Source organism: Leguminivora glycinivorella, chromosome Z (genome assembly GCF_023078275.1).
Source record: "Leguminivora glycinivorella isolate SPB_JAAS2020 chromosome Z, LegGlyc_1.1, whole genome shotgun sequence".
Classification (NCBI taxonomy): Eukaryota; Metazoa; Arthropoda; class Insecta; order Lepidoptera; family Tortricidae; genus Leguminivora; species Leguminivora glycinivorella.
This window is the reverse complement of record NC_062998.1, coordinates 18829827-18856114: the sequence shown is the minus strand read 5'-3', so window position 1 is coordinate 18856114 and position 26288 is coordinate 18829827. Positions and strand designations below refer to the sequence as shown.

The following is a 26288-nucleotide window of genomic DNA, read 5'->3' as shown; positions in this document are numbered from 1 at the left end:
TTGTAGACTGTGTTTCCGTTTCACAGTAAACCCTTAAGAAGTTCCGCTGCCGCGTTAAGCTCACCGTCAAACACGCCCATAGAAACCACTGCGTGGTTGCGACTGACGCATTTGGAGGTACCTCACGGCTTCAAAAGATATGATACATATTCGAAAATTGACTTTTTCGGTTCTATTTGATCTATAGTTAATAAAATACTGCATTGAATTATGATTTTACTGATAGTTTCCTTAGTTTGCGACAAAAACCAAAGTATCCCGGAATAATGTACCACATTTTACTATCCCGGAATAGTGTACAGTTACCTTAGTTGGTAAGTAGGTACTTAATCTAATTTCGACGAGATTCGGGAACGGGGTAGGTCCACCGATCAGGAGGTCTCACCATCCTGCCAAAGCGAGTAACATAATAATTAGTATTATTCATTTGTTCGCGGTTTGGACTTGGGCCCCGGGAGCCGACGGGACATTGCGGCACAGGCAGACGGGACATAGTTACATTTATATCATCGTAAGTACGTACGCTAGGTAGATCAGAGCGCTGAGGTGAGTCAATTATCAGCTGTCTGCGATTACGTCTTAGAATTCTACCAGATGTCATTTTTATAAGATAAGACCTCGTACCTACAGTTCCATGTATAGTTCCATTATTCCATTCATTGTTTAATCTTACTTTAACTTTTTCGCCTACTTGGAGTTCTCGCAGGTGCTTAGCTCCTTTATCGTAATAATGTTTTTGTTTACTTTGACGCGATTTTAGGTAGTGTTCGACATTTCGCGGGATTTTAGGAGCTAGTAATCTTGGAGAACATGGTAAAAAACTGCGTAGTTTCCTATTATTCAATAATTCAGCGGGTGAAGGTAAATTGTTGTCAAGCGGAGTATTCAAAAATTCTAAAAAAGCTATGTTAAAATCAGATTTGTTGAATGTGGTTTTCTTTAACATTTTTTAACCGTCGCCTCATATCTCAAGAAGGACGGTTATCAAGTCGTCTGTATGTTTTTTTTTTTTTTTTTTTTTTTGTTTGTTCCTCGATATCTCCGTCGTTCCTGGACCGATTTTGAAAATTTTTTTTTTGATTGAATGTATATACATACAGATTGGTCCCATTTTTCTCAGAACCCAGTTCTGATGATGGGATCCTGGAGAAATCGAGGGAACTCCTCAAATCTGAAAGGCATACATTATGGTGATTTTTGTGTTAATAAAGGAACAGCATGCATCTAGGTACGGAACAGTGACATTTGGTGCAGTGGAACTGCTGATGATGGCCAGAACGGAACTCTTCAAATCTGAACGGCACGCTTATAGTGACTTGGGTATTTTTATACGAACAGCATGCACTTTCGTACAGAACAGTGACATTTGGTGCAGTGGAATTTATACACTTTTCCGGAATTGCTCAGGCATGGCCTGATTAGCCAGTGCAACATCGCGGTAATCAAGGTCATTATGAGTTACCAATATCAAAAGAGATTTATGTCTGTACCTACCTGCATAGAACAATTAATGAAATTTATACATTTTGCCCCTGTGGGCCGGGTTTAGAATTTCACCACCCCCTTTCTTCCCGTGGGTGTCGTAGAAGCCGACTGTGGGATATGGGTTAAAATTGTGGCGTAGGCGAGAGGCTGGCAACCTGTCACTGCAATGTCACAATTTTAGTTTTCTTTCAACCTCTTTTTGCCAAGAGTGGCACCTGAAACTTGAGTAGTTCATGTGCTCTGCCTACCCCTTTATGGGATACAGGCGTGATTGTATGTATATGTATGTATGTATACATTTTGGAACTAGATCTGCATAGATTTATCTATATTTAGAAAAGTAATTCATGATATCAAATACTTTTGGTGCGTTGTTTCATCCGCTATAGTAGTATACTAATTGATGCTGACTGTATGCTGAATTGCTGATATTCGCACGAGGCCGAGGGAAAGAGAAGCATGTGGAGAGAAGACATGTATGCGAGTGTGTCGCAAAAGTGAAACGCATAAGTTTTTATTTAAATCAGCCTCGAAATGGATTCAAGTTTTGACTTCATTACCAGTCTGACAAAAATCAGTGATAACCCAGCCTATAAACTACTTTCTTCCTAGTCAAATCAGCTTCTTTTTAAGAACTGTCAAAACGATTTTGAGCGACTTGCTAATATGGAATTAATATGAAATCGAATTGAGTGACGTCACGGTCAACTGATTTATTTTATATAATATATAAAATAAATCAGTTAGAATTAATATTATTAATTCTACCGGATTTATAAAATATAAATTGGAGTTAAAAATAACTTCTGTCCCTGTTTTACTTATAAATTATCTGATGCTTTATTTCGTGCATGGTATAAAATATTTTATTTTAAGTACAGTCAAGTTGCTTATTCCGTAGAACTTTTAAGCTATGGCGTTTTGGAAGTAGTCAAATTCACGTCGAAATTATTGTTTTTCAATAAGCTTGCTCAGTACCTGTGCATGCGCGGATCCAGGGCGGGGGTCATGGCCCCCTCTCCCCCCTCTGGAGCCTATGTTGGCCATACAAATAGACCACGTAACGCCGCAGTCGTAGCGAGTGTATAGTTTTTTCCGACAGAGTTATGATATTTCTTTACCATAATTTTATATTGTTATCTTTTTACTTATTTTTATTGCAATAGTGATGAAAAACATTGTCGTAACTGTGGACGTAAAAATATTGCAAACTCGAGTCCTTAAACTTAAGCATTAATGCATGACCTTGACAAAGATTTATTCAAATTTTAATTTTGACACGCTGTCAGTAGAGTTAAAAGTGCATGAGGCATAAATATACATCACTGCATTTAAGGGTTAAATCGCGACGGTCTGCTGGAGCGATTTTTGGACTCGAGTCTGCAATATTTAACTTACACCACAGAATATATAATAGTACAAGTCTTACACCTCATGTCGCACAATTTAGGTAGGTACCATTGGCAACACTGTTAGCTGAACATTTGTAATCCTTATTACAAGGGCATAACGTCTAGCGATGGTTAGCTAAGAGTGTTGCTGTTAGTATTATTCCGTGTAAAGCTGAGTTTAGACGTGCAAGTTTTGAGACAGAAATATATGCAAGAAAGAGATGCAGATATTTGCCACTCACTCTTACCTATAGTTGCGTCTCAAAACTTGCAGCAATAACTTGCTGGTCTAAACTCCGCTTAAGTATCGACCCGATAATAAATGGCGGGTAATTTCAAGTACCTACCTACTCGATTTTTTCCCATGTTTTATAATTATTACATCATTAAACAGTGTCCACTGTCACATAGGGCACGCGTGTTCAGTGAACGTCCCTGGCACTCTATTTATTAGTGTAAAACAGTGAAATATTTCGATTAGTTGCGATATCCCCAGTCGAAATTATTTTATATTAACCCCTCGTATGCTTAAACACGGATCCGTGCATGGAATTTTAATCTATTGTTTTAAATGTCAAGGTCACTATTTCAACGGGGGGGCGCCTTCCAAAGGTCCAGAACAACTTTGTTCCATGATGGAAAAAAGATGCTCATTATTAGACCTTCCATGGACATGTTACTGCAATAAGGTTTAACTATTGTATGATATTGAAACAAAGTTTTATGATTTTTTCTGTGCTATAAGGTACAGCTAATTTTTTACGACTGGGCGGCAAATATCAACTACTCGATTTTTCCATGTTTTACATTTTTTGCATTATTAAATAGTGTCCACTGGTCATATGTGGCACGCGTGTTCAGTGAATACTTACCATATGTAAGCTTAAGATAATTATGTAATGAAAAAAATCAATCAGTTGATTTGAACATTTTCCCCGTCGAAATTGTCCCTCTGTCCCTTAATTAAAAAAATTAAATCACATATGTGGTTTCACATTGTCACAGTCACAGAATTCCTCATATTTAAAACTTAATTTACTATCAAATCTTTAGTATCTTACAAATTGAATAAACAAATAAAAACAAAATCCTTCACACTCAACAGCAATATAATCATGATAAAATTGTCTAAGATTATTTGGTTATATTGACTAACTAATAAACATATTTTTTGTATACTGACTCATATTATATACTTAAAATAAAAAAGTAAATGTTTTTTTTTATTTTTTTTTTTTTATTAAAGAATGTTGTAGCAATCCACTTCATAAATATTAGAATACTTATTTATTTTGTTTCACATACTAATCATTAATCTAATATAAGTACAAATGTATGTATGTATATATACTACAATTAATTACCAACATGGAAGACAGATTTGTGAATTGTTTTACATATATGTATGTACCTACTTGACTTAACCTCTCGTATGCTTAGGAGCAGATCTGCTCCATATTGTTTCAACTTTAACATGTAGTTATTATGACTAATATATTAATGACAATTTTTTGACAGACGCATACGAAAGGTTGAATATAAGTTGTAAAAAACTAATATTTTTCAATGATTTAATTATACTTCCACAATCTAAGAAAACTAGAGCAGTCTTTACTAATTACATTATGTCAACTACTTATATAATATTAGCTAATTTTTTATCATCATTTAGGCAAATCTGGCTTCCTTTTAAATATAAATATTTACAATGAGTAGTACACTTGTACTTACATACACTAAAAACATTCCAAAAATTCTAGCACCAATTATTAAAGCTATCTATCTACTATTCCTGTAAAGCTACTTTTTGTTAAATATAGGATCTAAATAGGCCACTACCTTTGGCCATATTTCATCAGAAGTACGTCCTTCAAATTCTTTGAGAATTCCCTTTTCTTTATAAAAATCAATAACAGGGCGAGTAATACCGTCATATATTTCGAGGCGTTGTCTCACTGCTTCTGGCCTGTCGTCAGGACGTTGAACTAAGTCTTCATTTGTAATATCATCTTTACCAGGATTCTTTGGAGTATTGAACCCAATATTATAGACCCTTCCTGAAGGCAGATGCACCCAGCGGTTTTTGACCCGGTCGATGATCACCTCGAAGGGCACCACCAGGTTGAGTACAACATCGACGGGTTGGGTCTTCCACAAAGCATTTGCCTGTGCAACAGTCCTGGGAAAACCGTCTAATAGCCATGGTTTATTCTCAACTTTTTTCAGTTCAGTTATCATAAACTTTATTATTAAATCATCAGGCACTAATTTTCCCTCATTTAAATATTTTTTCACTTCTTTCCCTAAGTCTGTCTGATGCTCTATATGCTCTCTCAATTTGTCTCCACTGGACACATGTGCAATGTTGTATTTTTTTACAATACGAGATGAAATAGTACCTTTTCCTGATGCTGGAGCGCCCAAAATGAGCGCCTTCAATAATTTGCCTTTGAGTATCATGATTTAAAAATAACCTTAATGTGACACAACAATAGTATTTCACTCAATCACACCTTGACGACATACAAGTCGACAATCACTGATATCACAAAAGTATCTACAGCTGTATTATCAGTTATATTGAACCGTAGATAAGGAAATGAGTCTCTCACGAAACTTACAGCATCAACATAATTATTTATGGCTTGTATCTTTTGTACACCAAAAGCCGTGAATTTATTTTGTTTACTTGCTTTCTATATCACGGTTTTTAATACGGTTAACAAACGGCATAATCATTTATATTACACAATGTATATCGTTTTAGCGTAATAAAATTTGAATTTTGTGCGAGTTCAAAGTACAGTATGGTACAAACTTCAAAACACTTCACTTGAAATGTCAAAGTGGAAAGCGATCATTTTGACAGCTGCAGCGTCGACGCGTGTTCGAGTAGACTAACGTAATGCGTCGCTAATCGCTAGACGCAAAGCAAAATGCAAACACGAGACGACACGACTGCGAGTCTAAAAACGAATCAACTCGGCCTGGGGTGAACTATTAATACTATTATTATATCGTACCAACTAACTAAATACCTACTGGACCTATTGGCTGCCGCGCTGCCAAATAAAATGAAGTTATTTATAGGGATCATCCACATATTACGTCACACCAAATTTCAGGTTTTTGGACCCCTCCCCCCCCCCTATGTCACGCTTTTTTGTATCCCTTTAACAGGGATTGTCACATTTAGTATGACCCCTCCCCCCCCCCTTACACTGTGACGTAATATATGGATGACGCCTACTAGGTAGTCTAGCAACCGATCACGATCACCTTATTACCTAATTTTGTGGTAGGCATGTTTATACTAATGCCTAATTGATCACGTGAACCGAGTCAAATACATCTTATAATAATATATAAATATTTCGATATAGGCTTGAATCCACGATTTATTTAATGATTTCTGTTAAAGTTACTTAAAAATTCTCTAAATCTTAAAATAGCCTCTGACGCTTCTCAATGTTGTGAACCAAAAAACCTCTACTTAATCATGATCCTCTTAGCAGTGTCCCTGAATTTTGCCACGCCTACCTGAAAATTAACAACCTAAGCTCAGCTTAGCAACCTAATCCCAAGAAGAGACACTTTGCAAGCAAGAAATGTTTTACAAGTAAAATAGTTAACAGTACTTATTTATTACAAAAATTAAAAAATGGTTTAAAAGTAGAATTTAGAACCCGCGACTTTTCCATTCGATTACAATTTTAATAACCACATAAATCATAATATACCTACCTAGGGACATTGAGTGAAATCAAATTATACATTTGTATTTTTTTACGGAGAGAGGGTACATTGAATTACCCTTTGGGTTGGAAGGTCAGATGGCAGTCGCTTTCGTAAAACTAGTGCCTACGCCAAATCTTGGGATTAGTTGTCACAGCGAATCCCAGGCTCCCATGAGCCGTAGCAAATGCCGGGATAACGCAAGGAGGATGATGATGATGATGAGAGGGTACATTGAATCATGAGCGTAGTGAAGCTAACAAGTGAGATGTTAAGGCGTGCTGCCTCACATTTCTTTCGAGGAAGAATAGTCCTTTTCAGTACAGAATTACAGATGGTGGTTTTTTTTACGCACTAGTGGTTCATTATGTCAGGTCGAAAGTTTGGATGGCCATCTATACTGAAAAACGTCGAACGATACACGTGCGAAAAGGAAATTCGTAACTCGTGTCGATTTAAAACACTCCCTTCGGTCGAGTATTAATTTATCGCCACTCGTTCCGAACTTCCTTTTTTACGCACTTGTATTGTAATGTACAATTTCCTAATAGGTGAGATCAAATAGTAGGTGTATTACGATACAAGTGCGAAAAGTAAGAAAAAAGATGAGGTACTTGCTTTTTCAAATGTAGACCTTCCAAAAGTGGAAGACCCATAATGAAATAACGAAAATAAAAACCGGCCAAGAGCGTGTCGGGCCACGCTCAGTGTAGGGTTCCGTAGTTTTCCGTATTTTTCTCAAAAACTACTGAACCTATCAAGTTCAAAATAATTTTCCTAGAAAGTCTTTATAAAGTTCTACTTTTGTGATTTCTTTCATATTTTTTAAACGTATGGTTCAAAAGTTAGAGGGGGGAGGGCGCACTTTTTTTTCCTTTAGGAGCGATTATTTCCGACAATATTAATATTATCAAAAAACGATCTTAGGAAACCCTAATTCATTTTTAAATACCTATCTAACAATATATCACACGTTGGGGTTGGAATGAAAAAAAATATCAGCCCCCACTTTACATGTAGGGGGGGTACCCTAATAAAACATTTTTTCCATTTTTTATTTTTGCACTCTGTTGGCGTGATTGATATACATATTGGTACCAAAGGCCATGCCAGGATAAGCTAAGTGAATCTGCCCCCAGCGAGTTTTGGCTTAAATTTTTTTCGCATTTGTGACTTTTTTTATAAAAAAAACATATTCATATATATGTCGCAGTAAGATAGATAAAGCCGTTATATAGTTATAACCCTAGGAATATAATTATACGTCGTAACATAGTTAAACGAAAGCGATTAATTGCTATCTTACTAGGAATATAACTATAATACTAAACTAGTTTAGTCATATAGTTATATGACTGGATTCAGTTTAGTGAAATGATTGTAGACAGGAGTGCAGCGGTGCGGCGGAGGAATAGTTATAACCCTAGGGATATAAGGGAGCGATTCAGAACCATCTTACTAGGAATATAATTATAATACGGTATTTAAAATTTCAAACGGGACTTAATCGCGTATTACTATGTATTAAGTCCCGTTTGCAATTTTAAATATGTGTAAAAATCGTGAAAGTTTAAATCAGTGTTTTATAATACGTATAGCGGGACGATTTGGAATAACAACATCGTCACTGACGTTAGAACAAAGTTTATTTTGTATCGATCCGAACATAGTACACAAGGTTTGGTTACTAAACAAACGAATCCAAGCTATATTAGTTAAAACGTAACAGTTAGGGCATGCTCCCGGTATTTCCCGGTTCTTGATTTCCCGGGAAATCCCGGTAATTTAATCGCGGTAAGCAAATTTAAACCCAACATTAAAAATGACAAGGTTGTAATTAGGTACGAGTTCAATTTGTTATGACTTATGATAAACATTAAGATTAAACTGACAAACAACGTCAAACTCGTATAACGGAAAAAGTATCGTCCAAGTAACCAGCCAGTATTAATACCCCTAAATACTGAAAAAGGTAAGCAACCTCTAGCAATGCGATATACACAATGTCGCATTACGAATACAATAGAATGGGCACGTAAAAAATAACTAATAATACAAATTAAACAAAAAATATTACCCCCATCAAGATATAGCTCAATCGATTCTACTCTCGATTCTGAACAAACTGATTTCAGGTTTTTAGTGTTAAGTGAAACACGGTGTATATAACTATATTACTTAACTAGAGACATATTATAATTATATCCCTAGACTAAGTTTAATCCAGTGATATAATTATATAACTAAACTAGTAACGTATTATAATTATATTCCTAGTAAGATGGTAAGGAATCGCTTTCGTTTAGCTATGTTACGGCATATAATTATATCCCTAGGGTTATAACTATACCTCCGCCGCACCGCCGCACTCCTGCCTACAATCATTTCACTAAACTGGATCCAGTCATATAACTATATGACTAAACTAGTTTAGTATTATAGTTATATTCCTAGTAAGATAGCAATTAATCGCTTTCGTTTAACTATGTTAATTAGTGGCCAGTGTTTATGACCAACGTGCACGTTTCTCTGGAGTTTGTCAGCGATTCGTTTTAACGAGCGTGTATGGGAGTAAAATGTATTGTGATGTATTCAATTAAAAAAAACACCTTGTTCTACCACAGATAAAATTAAGTATTTATATTCATTTGGTAGCTTATTAAAGAGGCTTACTTTGATGAAAAATCTGGAGGTGTCGCTTGCATGATAATACTTTTAAAAAAATATTGATTTTTTTTTCATTTTTTTTTTAAGTTTTTGTATGGCAATATAACACAAAATTAATATCATATAATTGTCCTACCTACATGCACAATATACGTGACGCACGTCGAAATCGGCTGCCCAGAAAAAAAAATATCGAAGAAAGTTCAAATTTCGTTTTTTTTTTTATTACTAAACTATAAAGTTTTGGGAGGTGAAATTTGGCATACTCGATACTAATACAAAGACGAATCAATAAAAAAAAATTCAAGCCAAAACTCGCTGGGGGCAGATTCACTTAGCTTATCCTGGCATGGCCTTTCAGCTTTCTAGTGCTAACGGTTACTGAGATTATCCACGGACCGACGGACGGACGGACAGACAAACATGGCGAAACTATAAGGGTTCCTAGTTGACTACGGAACCCTAAAAACTAGGTGCCACCATCGATAGACGATAAAGTAAAAAATAATAGGTAAGTATTACGAATACTACGGCGATACAAGCGCGGAAAAGACAAAATAGTCAACTTGTTCGACGTTGGCTTTTCTTCTTGCAACGAACGACAAATGCATTTTCGGAACTATCCACGCACTAGGCTAACGCAGTACTTGTTACCTTTCATCAGGATGGCGCTTGTCATACTCCCGTGCGACCTGCCGTGGTGGACCTCGGTGCAGCCCCACCTGAAGCGTCTGCTGCTGGCTTCGTCCCCGTCGAAGCTCGCTGCCAGCATGCTGAAAATTCACGACATGTGCAAGTAAGTGCAATTAGAAACTAACAAACTATACAGTGCCATGTGTCCACATGTGGCATGTGTTCACTGAACACCTAATGGCGCTCATAAAAAATAATGCGATAAATTGAAATTGCCCCCCGCCAGGATTACCCCTCTGTCGTTAAATTATAAATTTACCTACAACACATTGCGTTGATTGCACAAGACAAAATGCACGATTAATGTACGTCTACTAAGTAAGTGGTTTTTAAATTGCGTACTGACTATTAGATTAATACAAAAATATAATTTATTTTCAGCATTGGCATAGATCCCGAAGACGATATCAAGGATCCTGACCTAATGAAAGGACTAGAACAGTTCCTAGCCGAAGAAATGGGAGCAGAGGAATGTCGACACTTCTTAGACAATACCATTAGAATAATGGTAAATAGGGCATTGCATTTGAAACGTTGGCGACCGCCCAAGGGGTTAATGTTTAGTTTGCAACAGCAGAGTAAGTATTTTAATGTGTATTCTCCTGTATACGGAATACTTTAAGGAGAAGTATGTACCTAATATAACCTACCAACAGTAAGAAATAACGCTCGTATTTATAGCGATCTATAAAACAGCATATTTTTAATGACTAGACACATTGGGCGATTGCTTGCAGTCAGTGTGTTATCAATAAATCCAATATGGTCCTCATTAATCAATGATAATTGCTTACAGGTGACGTGACTGAATTAGATTACAATTTCGTATCATCTCTGGTTGCTCATGCTTTCTTCTCGACCCTTCCCAAAAGAACGCTCAAGACGCATCCAACTTTACAAGACTTTAACTTTACTCACTTTTTTAAGAATTTACACAGGTATTGAGGTTTAATAATTAGTTCAAAATGTTTTTACCCGTAATCTTATACAATCACTTTATCAATTTCTAAACATTTGTTTCAGAAAATCGCAAATAAATAAGTTAAAAAGTTTACTCCATTATTTTGAATGGTTAGATAAGAATAATAATGAAGGATCTATCAAGATAAGCCGACAGGTAACACGTTTTCTAGTAGTAGTAGGTACTTAATATGATAAACAATCACAAACAAACCGAATACCCATATGTAAATATTTTAGTACGACAAACGATTTTCACAATCGGCTGCTTATTAGCAGCAGCGGGTGATTAATGGTTGAAATGATGATGATGCTGAAGCCGCCATCGGACTCTTCGTAATTTGTTACATTCCGAAAAGGTCAAACAAATGACACCCCCGTTTGTCCGATCTCTGGTTGTTACAGGAGCGAGTATTATGATGTATGTTACTTAATTAAGTAAACAGCAGCACGGGGTAAAATATCATCTGTATTTCAGGTAATGACCTCGAAACAGTGGTTGACTATCGAAGACTGGTTGGAGTGCACGCTTCCACTGTGTAAACTGCAGGTGCGTCAGAAACATATGTATATGTCGCAGGGAAATGGTCAAAACAGAGATTTCATCAAATCACTAAGGGATATGATCAAATCACGCAGGATGTCAAAATGGCGAATCCATTTTATCATTTCTCTAGAAAATTTCAGTCATTTGACTAAATCCCTTACTCTGTTTAGTGAAATCACAAAATCGACCAACAAACACGCCACGTTTTGTTATTTCACTAGATTTGTTTAGGGATTTGATAAAATCCCTGAACCACGTCAGTAAGTTGACGAAACGAGCTTATAAAGTCAACTAGTTTTATCATTTCGCTAAACAAGTTCAGTGAAAAGACAAAATGTTTTAATAAATATGAAAATAATTTAAAATTAAACATTTTTAGCTTTGTTTCTTCACTTATTCTATTTTTTTCTTATTTATAGAAAACCAAAAACTCTCAAAAAACCACTTCACTAATCTAGTTAAGGATTCAATCAAATCAAGTGACAAAGGCAAGAGTCTAATAAATCTAATTGGATATATTAGATTATTGGTTTTGTCATTTCACGAAACCAGTTCAGACATTTGATCAAATCACCAGTTGAGACTTTATCATTTCCCTAAATTTGTTTAGGGAAATGTTAAAACTAGTTGACTTTTTGAGTTCGTTTCGTCAACTCACTGTCGTTGTTCAGGGATTTTATCAAATCCCTAAACAAATCTAGTGAAATGACAAAACGTGGCGTGTCTATTAGCCGATTTTGTGATATCACTAAACAGAGTCAGGGATTTAGTCAAATGACTGAAATTTTCTAGAGAAATGATGAAATGGATTCGCCATTTTGACATCCTGCGTGATTCATACTCATAACTCTCATAATCAACAAATATGTATTGTTCAGGTGCGGCACGATGGGAGGCCCGAGCGCTGCGAAGCCGAGGACGCGCTTCGCATATGCTTCGCCTCCACCCGCGTAGGCGGGGACGCACTCATCGACGGAGATTCACAGGTTAAAAACCAAATCAAACAATTTCGACTTTTACTTGTTTAGCAAGCATCAGTCTCTGTTGTAACTTGAGAGAAATTCTTCGTTAATATTCTCTTCTACAGATCGCAATCCTCAACCGAGTTCCGGTGTCCAGATTTCATGACGTTTTGTCCGTTTAGATTTTGGACTTGTACCCAGGGCCGGATTAAGGGTAGAGCGAGTGGAGCGGCCGCTCTAGGCGCCACATGGTAAAGGGGCGCCAAAATCGAGAATGTAGAAAATTCATACAAAAAAATATACGTTGCGTGGGGGCGCACATATCACAAAATGGCTAGAGGAGTCGAAAATGAATCCACCTATTGAAAATCTAGATTTGTAATTCAGATTAAGTGGAAAGTTGCACCACATTGCCATTCATAAGGGCGCTGTTGCTAGGGCGCCGTAAAAGGAGGATTCTAGCCCTTGACGAACCACATTGTAGTGCGGGGAACGGCAAAGTTACGTCGCTATCCAAATGCAAAAATATGAGTCTACCCGATAGTCTAAAGCAGAGTTCCTCATAAAGCCAAAGGCGCAAAACGTCTCAGAGAGGCGCAATTTTGTGAGTCACAGCAGATGGTGAGCGAACTTCAAAGCACTCAGATCACTTAGTGGCAAAATCCCGACGGTGACGATTGAGACCGCAGTTAATCTCTTAATTAACTCTTAGTATTATAAAAATAATAGTGATGGCGAAATATAAGGCCTAAAAGTATGTTCCCGAACATATTAGGCGCCCTGTGAAGTCAAAATGCCCCAAAATATGTCAAAGACCGCAGCTCTGCAGACGATGAAAGCTTGAATGGTCGCGGATTCCCCGCTGGCGGGTTGTCTTAATAAATCAGGTCAATAGGAAAAAAATTCGCGCTCGCTTCGCTCGCGCTTATAATTCATAATTTTCTTCTTTTTTAGTTTGGACAAATTCCGAATCTGCTTTCCTGACTTGGCCACTATAGTGCTCCATTTTGTTTGTTATTTTATGAATATGATATCCACGTTCAGCCACACGTAACTATACTAGGGAGCGACTACGAAAGTTCAACCTGTTCAACCATTTGTCCCTTTCGTACTCTGTATGATAAAATCCATAAATTCTGTATTGCGTTAATCTTCAAATTACGGCATCATCATCCTCCTTACGTTATCCCGGCATTTGCCACGACTCATGGAAGCCTGGGGTCCGCATTGGCAACTAATCCCAAGATTTGGCGTAGGCACTAGTTTTATACGAAAGCGACTGCCATCTGACCTTCCAACCCGAAGGGTAACTAGCTAACTAGGCCTTATTGGAATTAGTCCGGTTTCCTCACGATGTTTTCCTTCACCGAAAAGTGACTGGCAAATATCAAATAAGTTCAGAAAAACTCATTGGTACGAGCCGGGTTCGAACCCGCGACCTCCGGATCGAAAGTCGCACGCTCTTACCGCTAGGCCACCAGCGTTTACGGCATGGCATTACTATGAAAAAAAATTTCGCGCTCGCTACGCTCGCGATTAATTTTCCTACATAGTGAAACTTCATCCCAAGGGCGCCGAAACTCAAACTCGCTCTACCCTAATCGAGTGCAAGGGCCGGCGCTGCTTGTACCTACTCATAAATGTGTCTATCGGTTTCTACTGTTGTTGCTCGTGTCTTTGACTTTTATTAATGTAATCGGTTTCTATACTCTATTTGACTCTTGTTTCTTTATTTCAGGAATCTCTGTCCATGTTCATGATGCCCGAACTGTTACCCGTCATGCTATCAGTAGAGGCTTTGGAAGACAATGAGGTGTTAAAAGTTGAAAATGTCAGAATGATTAGCCGGATCCCCGATAAGAGAAACAAATCCAACGTAGAATTTTTAGATGAACCTAAACCGGTGAGATACTTATTGAATTTAGAACTCGTTATTAGGTACGATTATGCCCATTTGGCCAGCCGAAGTTGTAGTACCTATAAACCTACTGAGAATATGTATTAAAACTTTGAAGAATATTTTTAGGTCACAGTGTGTTTGATGGATGCCGAGGACTACAGCGCGTTGCCGTTTAGCCAATGGGAGGAGGACAACGTGTTGCGGGAACTGAACAAGTGTCTGCTCGCCTTCCAGCAGTCTCCCATGCAAACACGAGAGACTCAGAGGCATGAGAGGAGGCTGTCGCCCATAGGTTATATGCTTCCCCACTTACTTATTTATTGTGATTTTATTTTAAATGCCTACAGTGTTTACCTATTTACCCGAAAACGATTTTACTGTTAGGTATACTTATTTGGTAAATTTAAATAAGTATACCAAAGTGTTTGCTTTTAGAAAGCAATAGCAATCGATTTTGATCTCTATTTTTGAAAATAAAGTAATTATATTGCAGGAATTTCAAAAACAAAACGGGTAATAGTTTAGACAACATCTTTTGCTTTCCTAATTCATTACAACACAGAGGCCTGATCGAGTTACTTATGGACTATTATAAGTATTATAAAATACACAATCTATATTAACCGTACCTATTTTACAAAAATCCGACATTAACGACAACGCATTTGTGCCATGCCTATGGAATAAATCCAACCAACCACACCCAAAAAATCTTATCAACTTGTCTGTGTTTAGGAGAATCATTCAGCCACACGCCGCCCGAGGTGGAGGCGAGCGTGGTGATCAAGCAGGCGTCGTCGTGCAGCACGCTCAACAGCTACAACAGCCGCAGCCCCTCGCCACAGCCGTGCGACCGTCGCGACTGCGCCAACTTGCTCAACCTCAATGATCCCAGTAAGCACTAGCATTCATAATCTTAGTAAGGTACAGCGGGGCATTTCTCGACTGGGGGGCAATTGTAAAAATCCATTTTTTCCATTATTACACTATGATGTTGAGTTCTACATTTTTCTTGTGACATTCTTATACAGATTGACTGAGTCCCACGGTAAGCTCAAGAAGGCTTGTGTTGCAGGTACTCAGACAACGATATAGGTATATATAATATACAAATACTTAAATACATAGAAAACATCCATGACTCAGGAACAAATACATGCCCTTACCGGGATTCGAACCCGGGACCGTGGCGTAGCAGGCAGGGTCACTACCGACTAGGCCAAACCGGTCGTCAAATGTATCCACTGAACACGTCTACCATATACCTCTATAACCGGTGGACACTCTATTTAATAATGCAAACATTGTAAAACATGGAAAAAATAGACCAGTTACATTTGCCCCCCAGGCGAGATTTGCCCCGCTGTACCTTACCTACCAAATAACTTTCCATACCGTATCGATAGGTTTACTAATAGTACAAAAGACACGATTCCCTGCACTGTACTAGACCGAACACACGCGCAACAGAATGGGAGCGAAAGGAACGAAGAGCCGAGGACTCCGAGGAGTGACAATGACAGCAAAGTGATCCGTGTGATCCAATCGCAACCGAACTAGAATCGACTGACTCGGACCGAGAGAGCGCGAAAACGGCCGTTCAGCTCTCGGCTAGACGAACGAGCGTTACTGTATGCACAATTTGTCTATCGCTCTCTCGGTGTACTACTGTACTAAATGTCCTAAAAGAACGAACTAGTACACTTCGGAGATCGTACTAGTTGGGAGCGATCTTTTCAGTGAACCAGCAGGCACAACTCTATTACTTGACTCTTTTGACTCCACAATCGTGGGTAATAAATAATACATAATATTCAATCGAAGACGCGAGCGCAGCGATAACGCATATTAGTAGACATACTAGACATCCAGGACCTAAAGTGGGGTGATCGCAAATCAGCACGTTTGTTTTGTCCATAGGCGTTGAAATTCTAAAGCGGAAGTGTTGGCGGTCGCCCGACGGCGCGACGCTGAACAACCGGCGCGGGCGGTTCATCGTGCTGGGCTCGTCAGGCGAGTGCCTGCCTGTGACGCGCACGCCGCCCGGCCGCGACCAGGAGGACAGCCCCTACTCCAGCTGCAACTCCAGCGACGAGGAATTCCACAGTGCCAATGATAGCTTCGACTACGGAAAATGTAAGTTTATACTGCACTACCATTTTGTTATCCCGGTATTTATTTTCATTCTGTAGGCTACTAGGTTTTTTACAATATGTATATAAAAATAAAATATTTTTAAAAACACAAAACAGTACAAAACACATTATAAAAAACCTAACCTAGGGTGCCGTCAGCAGCGGGGCAGGGCCCAAGCTGCCGGTGATTAGGGCTGCAGAGAGAGGAACCGTCGGAGTATCCGCGCCGTGTCCAAGATCACCCCCTTCTGCATCTGACCCTTGATCCAGCCACCTAGCGAGAGTCTCTTAAGATGTTGGTCAAGACTCTTCGCTATGAGACCGTTCGCCGAAACGACTATCGACTATCGGAACAACGATCAGATCTTTTTATACAGTTTGTTTATGAGGCGGCGGCAATATACAATGTTGGACAGCTTGTATCTAAACGTTTTAATTTCAGATGGTAGCGAAGACGAAGGAAGGGGTGAAAGTGCTCGTCCCAACTCATTCCGGTATTCCAAAGAGTTGTCGACCGAGGAGCGTCGGCAGAGCTTCGCGGGGCGACTTCGGGAGGCGCTGCAGCGGGAAGCGCAGCCCTCGTGCACCTCCAGCACCGGCGACTGGTCCAGCGACAGCTCCAGCTACGCCGTCGGCATCAGCATCTCCGGCGCCGAGCTCAACGACAATGATATAAGGTACCAGCGAACACCTAGGCGGTCGTTGTGCAGCAATAGTGTCAGTGACACCGATGTGCAAGAAAGCGAGCCAAGCGTGCAGTCCAAATCATCTAGTTAACGCGTCCACCAATCGAAACGAGAAATATGATGGTATCATTCTTAACAGTAAGAAGGGAGCTAGACAACAACAACATAATATAATATTATCAATTATTTTAGTCTACGTCGAAGCCTTGATTTGTCAGTACCTATTAAGTTCATTATTGAGATAGGTATAGGTACTTACATACGCGTCATATTTTCTGCATCTACATCATAATTAACAGCTCACAATCCACCAGCTTGAAATTTTGTCCCATCGTCTTCTGAACACATTTTCTATGCCTTTACGCTATCTCCTGTCCTGCTGTAGGTATGTTTTACTTAATTTATCAAAGTGCTTATTATGTTATGTCATTGCTTCGAAAGAATAGGTACCTACTCAATACTTATACATTACATGCATGCACCATGCATACGGAGATATGTTAAATTATAAGTATTATAATCGTCTGTTAAGTACTAAAATAAAATTTTCCATGACAAGCACAGGATAAGTTGACAACTCATTTGTCATCGACAAGACGACTGGTGTTGCCAGGCCATGCACATGGTCGAAATCAAAGAGCATTGAATCACTACGTTTTACGTTTGCCTCAAATCTCTCAAGGAAGGTGGTTCTCAATTCGTCTAAGTATGTTTTTTTTTAATGTTTGTTCCACGATATCTCCGTCGTTACTGGACCGATTTTGAATTTTTTTTTTTATTTAATGTATATGCATACAGACAGATTGGTCCCATTTTTCTCAGAACCCAGTTCTGATGATGGGATCCTGGAGAAATCGAGGGCACTCCTCAAATCTGAAAGGCACACATATGGTGATTTTTATGTTTTTTTAAGGAACAGCATGCATTACGTATGGAACAGTGACATTTGGTGCAGTGGAACTGCTGATGATGGTCAGAACGGAACTCCTCAAATCTGAACGGCACGCTTATAGTGACTTTGGTATTTTTATAAGAACAGCATGCACTTACGTCCAGAACAGTGACATTTGGTGCAGTGGAACTGCTGATGATGGTCAGAACCGAACTCCTCAAATCTGAACGGCACACTTATAGTGACTTTGGTATTTCTATAAGAACAGCATGCACTTACGTCAGAACAGTGACATTTGGTGCAGGGGAACTGCTGATGATGGTCAGAACCGAACTCCTCAAATCTGAACGGCACACTTATAGTGACATTGGTATTTTTATAAGAACAGCATACACTTACGTCCAGAACAGTGACATTTGGTGCAGTGGAACTGCTGATGAAGATCAGAACGGAACTCCTTAAATCTGAACGGCACACTTATAGTGACTTTGGTATTTTTATAAGAATAGCATGCATTTAAGTTCAGTTCAGAACAGTGACATTTATTTAGTTATGTTTGTTAAGAATATTGAGTTTTCAAGTCAAATTTTGTCAAGCTTCGATTTCTTATAATCGGATTCATGAGGAATTGTTAAGGAAACTTCTCAAACCTTAACGGTATACGTATATTCATTTGTGTTGCCATCAAATAATTAAAGTATTAAAAGCAGTTTAAAAAAATACCTACTCATTTCTACATAATCCAACATTCGCAAGTAGCTTTCACCAGAACTCCAAAGGCGGCGGTTTTTTTTTCTAAAAATTATTTAAATTTTATGTTGATGTCAAAATAATAGGCAGTAGCCTGGCAACAAAATAAAGTAGAAATTAAAAAGTGGCAACATTAACGTCGTCCCATGGTCGTCCCCTTTCAAATCAATACGTTTGAGGAAACTGGACGACACTATGAACGTTGCCACTTATTCATTTCTACTCGTTTTTTGTAAGGTTGCGTCACTTAAATAAGAAATTTCTTTACAGAGTGAAACGTGGAGGATCCGTGGGATTCGTGTTGACGGAAAAGGACGCGAGCAATGGAAACCAATCCCCACGACACTGCGCAGTGGGGCGGAAGGAGACCGGCAACAGCTCTAAATACAGTTTCAGTACAGAATATACGTTAGTATCTACCCGCAAAAAAATTAGTTATTCTAGTTTAAATTTATCTTACTAAACGATCCACTAAATATAGTGAGACAAACCCAACTTATCAGTAGAAGAAGGCGCGAAATTCAAGTTTCTATCGGAAGTCATATCTGCGCCCGTCTGTAAGCTTTGTTAAGCTTTATCCAAGATCGAAGATATAGTCCAAGACCCAAGTATAGTCGGCCAAACAAGTAGGTAGGTATGTCACCTGCTCACTTCACCGCAAGGCGCGAAATTCAAACACATACAGCCTAAGGTTTTATTTATGTCATGTTAACTTTTTACTATATCTACCATTAGTTCTATGTAGGTAGAACCTAATACTTGTACTTACTGTTTATTATATTAATTTCAATGGTGGTGTTTCAGGTCTGAACTGGAAGAAGTCTACGAACAATTCAATCATTGGCTAAATGATCCTATTATTGATAACGACGGTGGTGAACACAAACGAGAAATGGACTCTCGTGATTTAGCAGTCATAAGGTTAATATAATTTACATCCAAATCTTAGGTAACTACTTAATTCATAAAGAAAACAGGTATAAACAAAGGATATAATACTCACTAGGAGTAGATAAATATGTAGATAGGTAGGTAGGTACTAAAACTCCGTTCTTTCATAAAGGTTCGCCGGGTCGTTACTGAAGCGGACGTTGAGCGAATCGCTAGCGGGAGGCGCGGGCGCCGGCGCGGCAGGCAAGGCGGAGGCGGCAGAGTTGTACCCGCGCGACGGCCGCGACCGCGCCGCGCCGCGCCGGCTCGCGCTAGCCGCGCGCTCGCTGTCTCTGGAACTGGCGCGCCATCGCCACCGGCTCGCCGCCCAGTTGGTAAGACTCGTTCCGAAATTTGATATCATTTGTGAGTTCCTCCCCAGTATGACTGTGCACCTAAATTCGCTTAAAATATCAATTATGTTTCTAGTAGGTATCAGTACGTAGGGTGTTCAACAAGTCTTGACGTGTCTGCAAACGCTAAGCGTACAGCGACAGTTCATGTGTTCGTCATTAAGTGTCGTCAATTACAGGAATAAACACATTTATTTCAGCTCCCTAGAATTAATATTATAGTCCAAAGTAAAATTAGAAAAAATAGAGAACATGTCGTTGAGCAAACGAGACTATCGTGTTATTATTTACTATAACTTCAAGCGCGGTTTATCTAAGCAAGAATGTTTTGACGAGATGTGTTCTGTTTTTGGTCCAGAAGCCCCATCTGTGAGGACTGTGGAACGATGGTACTTACAGTTCAAACGTGAGGATTTTGAGCTAAACGACGACCCGCGACCGAGAAGACCCGCAGAAATTCAAGTGCCAGAAAACATAGCTCGTGTGGAAAAAGCTATTAGAGAAGATCGCCGAATCATATATCGTCAGTTAGAAGAACTCTTAAATATTCCTGTATCTTCTTTGCACAACATTGTGACGAATCATTTAAGTGTAAAAAAACTTTGTACCCTGTGGGTACCCCACACCTTAAGTGAGCACCAAAAACTACATCGCGTACAATGGGCGCAAACTATGGTAAAACAATTTGACAATGGCCAATCCAAGAGTGTCAGTTCAATTATCACGGGTGACGAAACCTGGATTTATTATTACGACGTGCCAACTAAATCGCAAAGCAAAATATGGGTCTTCGAAGACGAAGAGCAACCAACACAAGTGCGGAAATCGAAGTCGGTGAAAAAAATAATGACGACTGTTTTTTTTAACAAGCAAGGATTAGTAAAATCAGTGATGCTTAGTGGACAGAAGACCGTTACAAGTCAATGGTATACTGAAATTTGTCTGCCTCAATTATTCGAAGTACTGAGAAATCGACGACCGAAGTCGGGACTCTCCTCGTGGTTTCTACACCACGACAATGCACCAGCTCATAGAGCTGGCGCTACTTCGCAATTTCTGAGGGCATCTGGCATTAAAGTACTGGAGCACCCTGCCTACAGTCCTGATCTTGCACCCTGTGACTTTGGGTTATTTCCATACGTGAAGAACCGCATGAAAGGGCTCAAGTTTTCTACGGACGAACAGTTGGTTGGTGCGTTTGAAGAAGAATTAGAATTAATTAATAAAGGAAAGTGGGAGGGTTGGATAAATGAGTGGTTTGTGCGTATGAATAAATGTATTAATTGTTGTGGTGCTTATTTTGAAAAAATATAAATATATATGATTACACGACAAGATTTATTGAACACCCTACGTACAATACATAGTTACACGTCCTCAAATATGCCGTATCGGCCTGACCACGACATGGTATTTAACAAACCAAGTAAATTTATAGCCATTTGAACCTCTCCTACCTACGCCTTGCCTCTTTTTATCATCTCTTGAAAGGAAAGACACAATGCCATTCTACAGTTCTAAAATTAAAATGTGTTTTGACAGAGACGCAAAATAAAAGAATCTATACCGGAGAAGATAATGCAAAGTGTGGAGACTAGGTGCTCCGATGATGATACTGAAGCAGAAAATAGCGAACTGGCGTCAGTTAGTAATTCAACAGAGACAAACTCAACGAAACTGTCGAAGCAGAACGTTAGGAAGAAAAAATTAAATTGGATGATAAACATGATAGTCGAAACGATCGAAGAAACCGTAGAATGTGAGCCGGTGACGATTAAGCTAAAAAAACCGAAGGTCAGGCTTTTTCTCCGTCTTTGCTGTCAATAAACGAGCCATCTCTGAACAAGTTGCCTAATTATACTTCACTCATTACAGTAACACGACTTTCGTCACGTAATGTCGTCCCGACACAGAACCCACCATAAGTAGGCTTCGCTTTTGTTACTGCTAATACTTGTCTACTGTTCGCATGTGCACCTAAACTCTTGTCTCATACGACTAAACGCTATCTACCGTCAAAAGTATTAAATATGTAGATATTTTATACTTTTGACGGTAGATAGCGTTTAGTCGTATGTAACAGTTATCTATTTATTAATGTTTACAGTATTTATAAATCTACTCTTGTATCATATTTACCTTCTCTTCTGCAGAAAGACTTCTCTTTAAATCAAATTAATTATTACCTACACCTAGCTACTAGAGTGATATTTTGCTACAAATGCACACATCTTCCTTCTTTCTTACTTACACTAAGTATAACATAGTGGCTAGCTACTTCTGATCATACTATTATAGTATATTCTGTTGCAAAAAATACCTATTTACCTGACCTGCGACTTGCAGCAGCTAAAGGGTATCTAATCGCACCCGGATTTTTTTTCTGAACAACAGCCGTGTCTGTTACTAGTTTCTAATAAACCGTACGTACACTGTAACTGTCATGTTTGTCTTGTCTGCAGCTAAGCCAGCTGGCCCACAAGATAGTGTCGGGCGGATCGTGCCGGCCGGTGGCGACGGGCAACTGGGGCTGCGGGCGGCGGCTGCGCGGCCACCCGCAACTCAAGCTGCTGCTGCAGTGGCTGGCCGCCAGCGTGGCCGGTGTGCCCGCGCTCATATACTACACCTATGGCAATGAAAAACTTTTCAAGGTAACTTTTTAGGGTTCCGTAGTCAACTAGGAATCCTTATAGTTTCGCCATCCTGTCCGTCCGTCCGCGGATAATCTGTGACCGTTAGCACTAGAAAGCTGAAATTTGGTACCAATATGTATATCAATCACGCCGAGAAAGTGGTAAAATAAAAAGTGGGAAAAAATGTTTTGTTAGGGTACCCCCCCTACATGTAAAGTGGGGACTGTTTTTTTTTCATTCCAACCCCAACGTGTGATATATTGTTGGATAGGTATTTAAAAATGAATAGGGGTTTACTAAAATCGTTTTTTGATAATATTAATACTTTCGGAAATAATCGCTCCTAAATGAAAAAAGTGTCCCCCCCCCCCTCTAACTTTTGAACCATATGTTTGAACTTGATAAGTTCAGTAGTTTTTGAGAAAAATACGGGAAACTACGGAACCCTACACTGAGCGTGGCCCGACACGCTCTTGGCAGGTTTATTACTTCTTAAAAAGCTTATCATAATAATGAGATTCACATGTTAGCAACGAATACCTACCTATTTTGTAGATAATTACGTCCAACTTTAATGTGCGGGACAGCTGAGGAAAGAAAAGTTGATATGAGGAATTGCAGAGTTGGAAGGCATACTACCTACCTACCTACCTACTATCTTAAGCCTAGGTACTTAAAATGGGTTTTCTCAATAGTCCAGTACCCCCCAGCTAGCACACTTTTGTACGTAAGTCATATGATAATGTTAGTAAGGTGGTGTGCAACATTCCAGTGCGACACCCTGGTGCGTGTGCTGGTGGACCGCAAGTGGTCGGTGGGCCAGCTGGCGCGCGCGGTGCTGCGGTACGCGCGCGCGGCGCTGCGCGAACCGCGCGAGCCGCGCTCGCCGCCTGCCGACCACTCGCTCTTCGACGACCTCATCGGCATCGACCGCACGCCCGACGACCTCTAGCAGCAGTATCTCGCGCTATTCGGCGAGAGATACAAGGAATACCCCTAGTTGCAATAACGCGCCCGTAACAATTCAAACGTAGCGCGTTACATTATGCAGTCGACTTGAAAAGTATCGTGATGAACTGAGTAATAGTTAAGACATTTTGAAGCATAATTATATTAATCATCCGGAACCACACAAAATTCGCCTTGTATATTTAAAATGGTTTTGATAATCTCATGCATTATAATTACCTTAAGACTGAGTTTTTCACTTCTTTTTCTACACGTCACGTCTTATATTATATATTCTCGGGACATAGATACTGGACATACCGAGGGATTCATTTATCGATAGCGTGCTTGTGGTAAGCGAAGAAACAACTCGCGAGCTCGATTATTTAGACGTAGTAACGCGACTACATTCCAACTTACGAGAATAATGTCATTTAATTTGAAACCTTTTGTCTATGACAATTATGGTAGTAATTTTCAGTGACATTTTATGTGAATTTGAACGTTTTTACGTAACTACGTCGACTTATTAAATAGAGCATCTCCATTTTACTAAACCGAATAATATAGAAATGACTTCTGCCTTTGTAGCAGTAGTGGATAGTGGTGGTGGTTTGTGATATGTACACATAGCATTTACTATATAACTCAACAAAGACACTATATTTTTCACCCTACATAAATAATTGCTAGATGTCATTAGTAGTTCTGTGAAAGGACCTATTTTTGGTCTCCGACTTGCGAATTGTGCAACATTTTCACAACAACGCAAGTAGTAAAGGAATCTGATATGAACGTTGTGTAAGTAGGGCTCTAAAAAAATCAAAATATTGAGCTGTGTCCTTCAGCCTAACCCCAGTTTGCGACGCACCACGGAACCTACGGGACAAGAGCGCGTGGCATGTTTATCAATACCTTTACCTACACGACTTATAGTATAGGGTGATTTTGTTATGCCTGACCATCCTTGAGACTTTCGAGAATGCATATGGTTAGTCATACTGAACACGTAATACCGTGCGTCAACCCTGATTTTACCAAAAAAATCTGTTGTCTACCTCTTAGGCTTTGAGAATGGTCAGATATGGAAAAATACTATTTGAAAACGTAATTGATACTCATACTGTTCATTTACATATGTTAGGTAAACGATTGCAAAACTTAAAATATAAAAAACAAGAAACATTTTTACAATTTAGAGAACCAGTTTACCTATAAGTATTACTATAGATTTATAATTCAATAAGTACCTATACAAACGCATAAATTTATAATATCAATTATTATAGTACAAGTAAAGCAATATTATTAATGTAAGCAGCTTTCTAGTTGAAAAATATTTAATTTGAAAATATTTGCAAACGATACAAGTATCCCCGTGTACTTAAGAGTAAACCGAGACATAAGAAAGGTCCGAGCGTACATAACATTCTGCGATGACAATGACTCACTCGAGTGTATTTCGTTCAATAATATCTCAATTACTAGCTACATAAATTCTGCTAATGTAATGAATACGAGTGGTCAGTGCCTAAGTTGATTACGAATTACTAAAAAAAAAACGATTTTCCGTTTTCCACACAGTGGTGTAAGTCATTAAAATATCGGCCCCCAGATCATCACGATTTCACTGTTTACTGACGAGTGTGTTCTTACACCTAGTTAGTGAAGCAAATCGCGCGACTTCATAAACGGTATCGCCCCATTGACAGCAATTTGTTACGCAAGGACAGGGTTTTTGCTAGTTTCCGTTGAGCTGTATATTTTCAAACATTTGATGAAATTTGAATATAAACGTAAATCGCCGCAATTTATGCAATTCTTATTATCTTAACAATAAATCTATGTACATAAAAATGATATTTCACAAGTAATATATTACCTAAACATGTTAAGGCCACTTGCACCACCCGCTTAACTCAAGATTAGTGGGCTGTCAACTGTCAAATTCCATATAAAATGGTGGGTCAACCTCGGGTTAACCCTCCATTTTCGGTAGTGCAAGTGACCCTTAGGTATACATATACTGTTGCTATTCCGTGTGTATAATGTATACGAAAACTAGAATAAGTGTCCGGAAACTAGCACAAAACTCTAAAAATCGTAAGATCCTGTTTCTCGTATTACCTACGTGACACACATACCTAATATTAATTTGGATAATTAATTATACATACAAATTAGATAAATATATATCAAATTTGTATTTTTTTATAAATTACATCACGACTACTATTAGTAGGTATTATGCGGACGATATGTATCTAACCGACATTGTACATTAGTCATAAAGTGTATTTAATGAAATGTATGTGTCGTTTCCAAGTTCAATGTCCCATTTTGTCGCTTATCATAAGAACTATTTGAATGGTGAGCGACAAAGTAGGACTTTCAAATCATACTCGTAAAAATACAGGTAGATACTGGGTTTGAGAATAACATTTTTAATCAATATTTATAATCAATAGAAGCCAAGAGATATTCATACTAACAATAAAGCGTAAGGCATTTTAAATATAATAGCACGCCATAAACATAAGTTCACACACAATTTTAATCAGTGTTAATCCTATGGTCTTCCATTGCTTGCATCTCAAATGTGTCCAAAATTAACGTTATTG

General features: G+C 38.8%; 2 protein-coding genes across 6 annotated transcripts in view; one reads left to right on the top strand and one right to left on the bottom strand.

The window, feature by feature from the left end:
• LOC125240619 overlaps positions 1–26288 on the top strand; it is a 39388-nt gene extending 13100 nt beyond the window's left edge. For 3 of the 5 annotated variants that reach the window (XM_048148584.1, XM_048148583.1, XM_048148585.1), the window contains exons 2-18: positions 9943–10074; positions 10353–10549; positions 10768–10909; positions 10995–11088; positions 11410–11481; positions 12357–12464; positions 14179–14343; positions 14467–14632; positions 15076–15234; positions 16261–16476; positions 16918–17152; positions 19074–19211; positions 19608–19724; positions 19867–20068; positions 21629–21880; positions 22549–22737; positions 23492–26288. In XM_048148584.1, coding sequence (XP_048004541.1) covers positions 9944–10074; positions 10353–10549; positions 10768–10909; positions 10995–11088; positions 11410–11481; positions 12357–12464; positions 14179–14343; positions 14467–14632; positions 15076–15234; positions 16261–16476; positions 16918–17152; positions 19074–19211; positions 19608–19724; positions 19867–20068; positions 21629–21880; positions 22549–22737; positions 23492–23671 — 2763 coding nt within the window. In that variant the 5' untranslated portion in view covers position 9943 and the 3' untranslated portion in view covers positions 23672–26288. The remainder of the gene's footprint in view (positions 1–9942; positions 10075–10352; positions 10550–10767; positions 10910–10994; positions 11089–11409; positions 11482–12356; positions 12465–14178; positions 14344–14466; positions 14633–15075; positions 15235–16260; positions 16477–16917; positions 17153–19073; positions 19212–19607; positions 19725–19866; positions 20069–21628; positions 21881–22548; positions 22738–23491) is intronic. The other 2 variants (XM_048148586.1, XM_048148587.1) reach the window with 2 other exon arrangements.
• LOC125240621 (GTP:AMP phosphotransferase AK3, mitochondrial) lies at positions 4415–5919 on the bottom strand. The gene has a single exon (XM_048148589.1). The coding sequence runs from the start codon at positions 5334–5336 to the stop codon at positions 4677–4679; it is 660 nt and encodes a 219-aa protein (XP_048004546.1). The 5' UTR covers positions 5337–5919; the 3' UTR covers positions 4415–4676.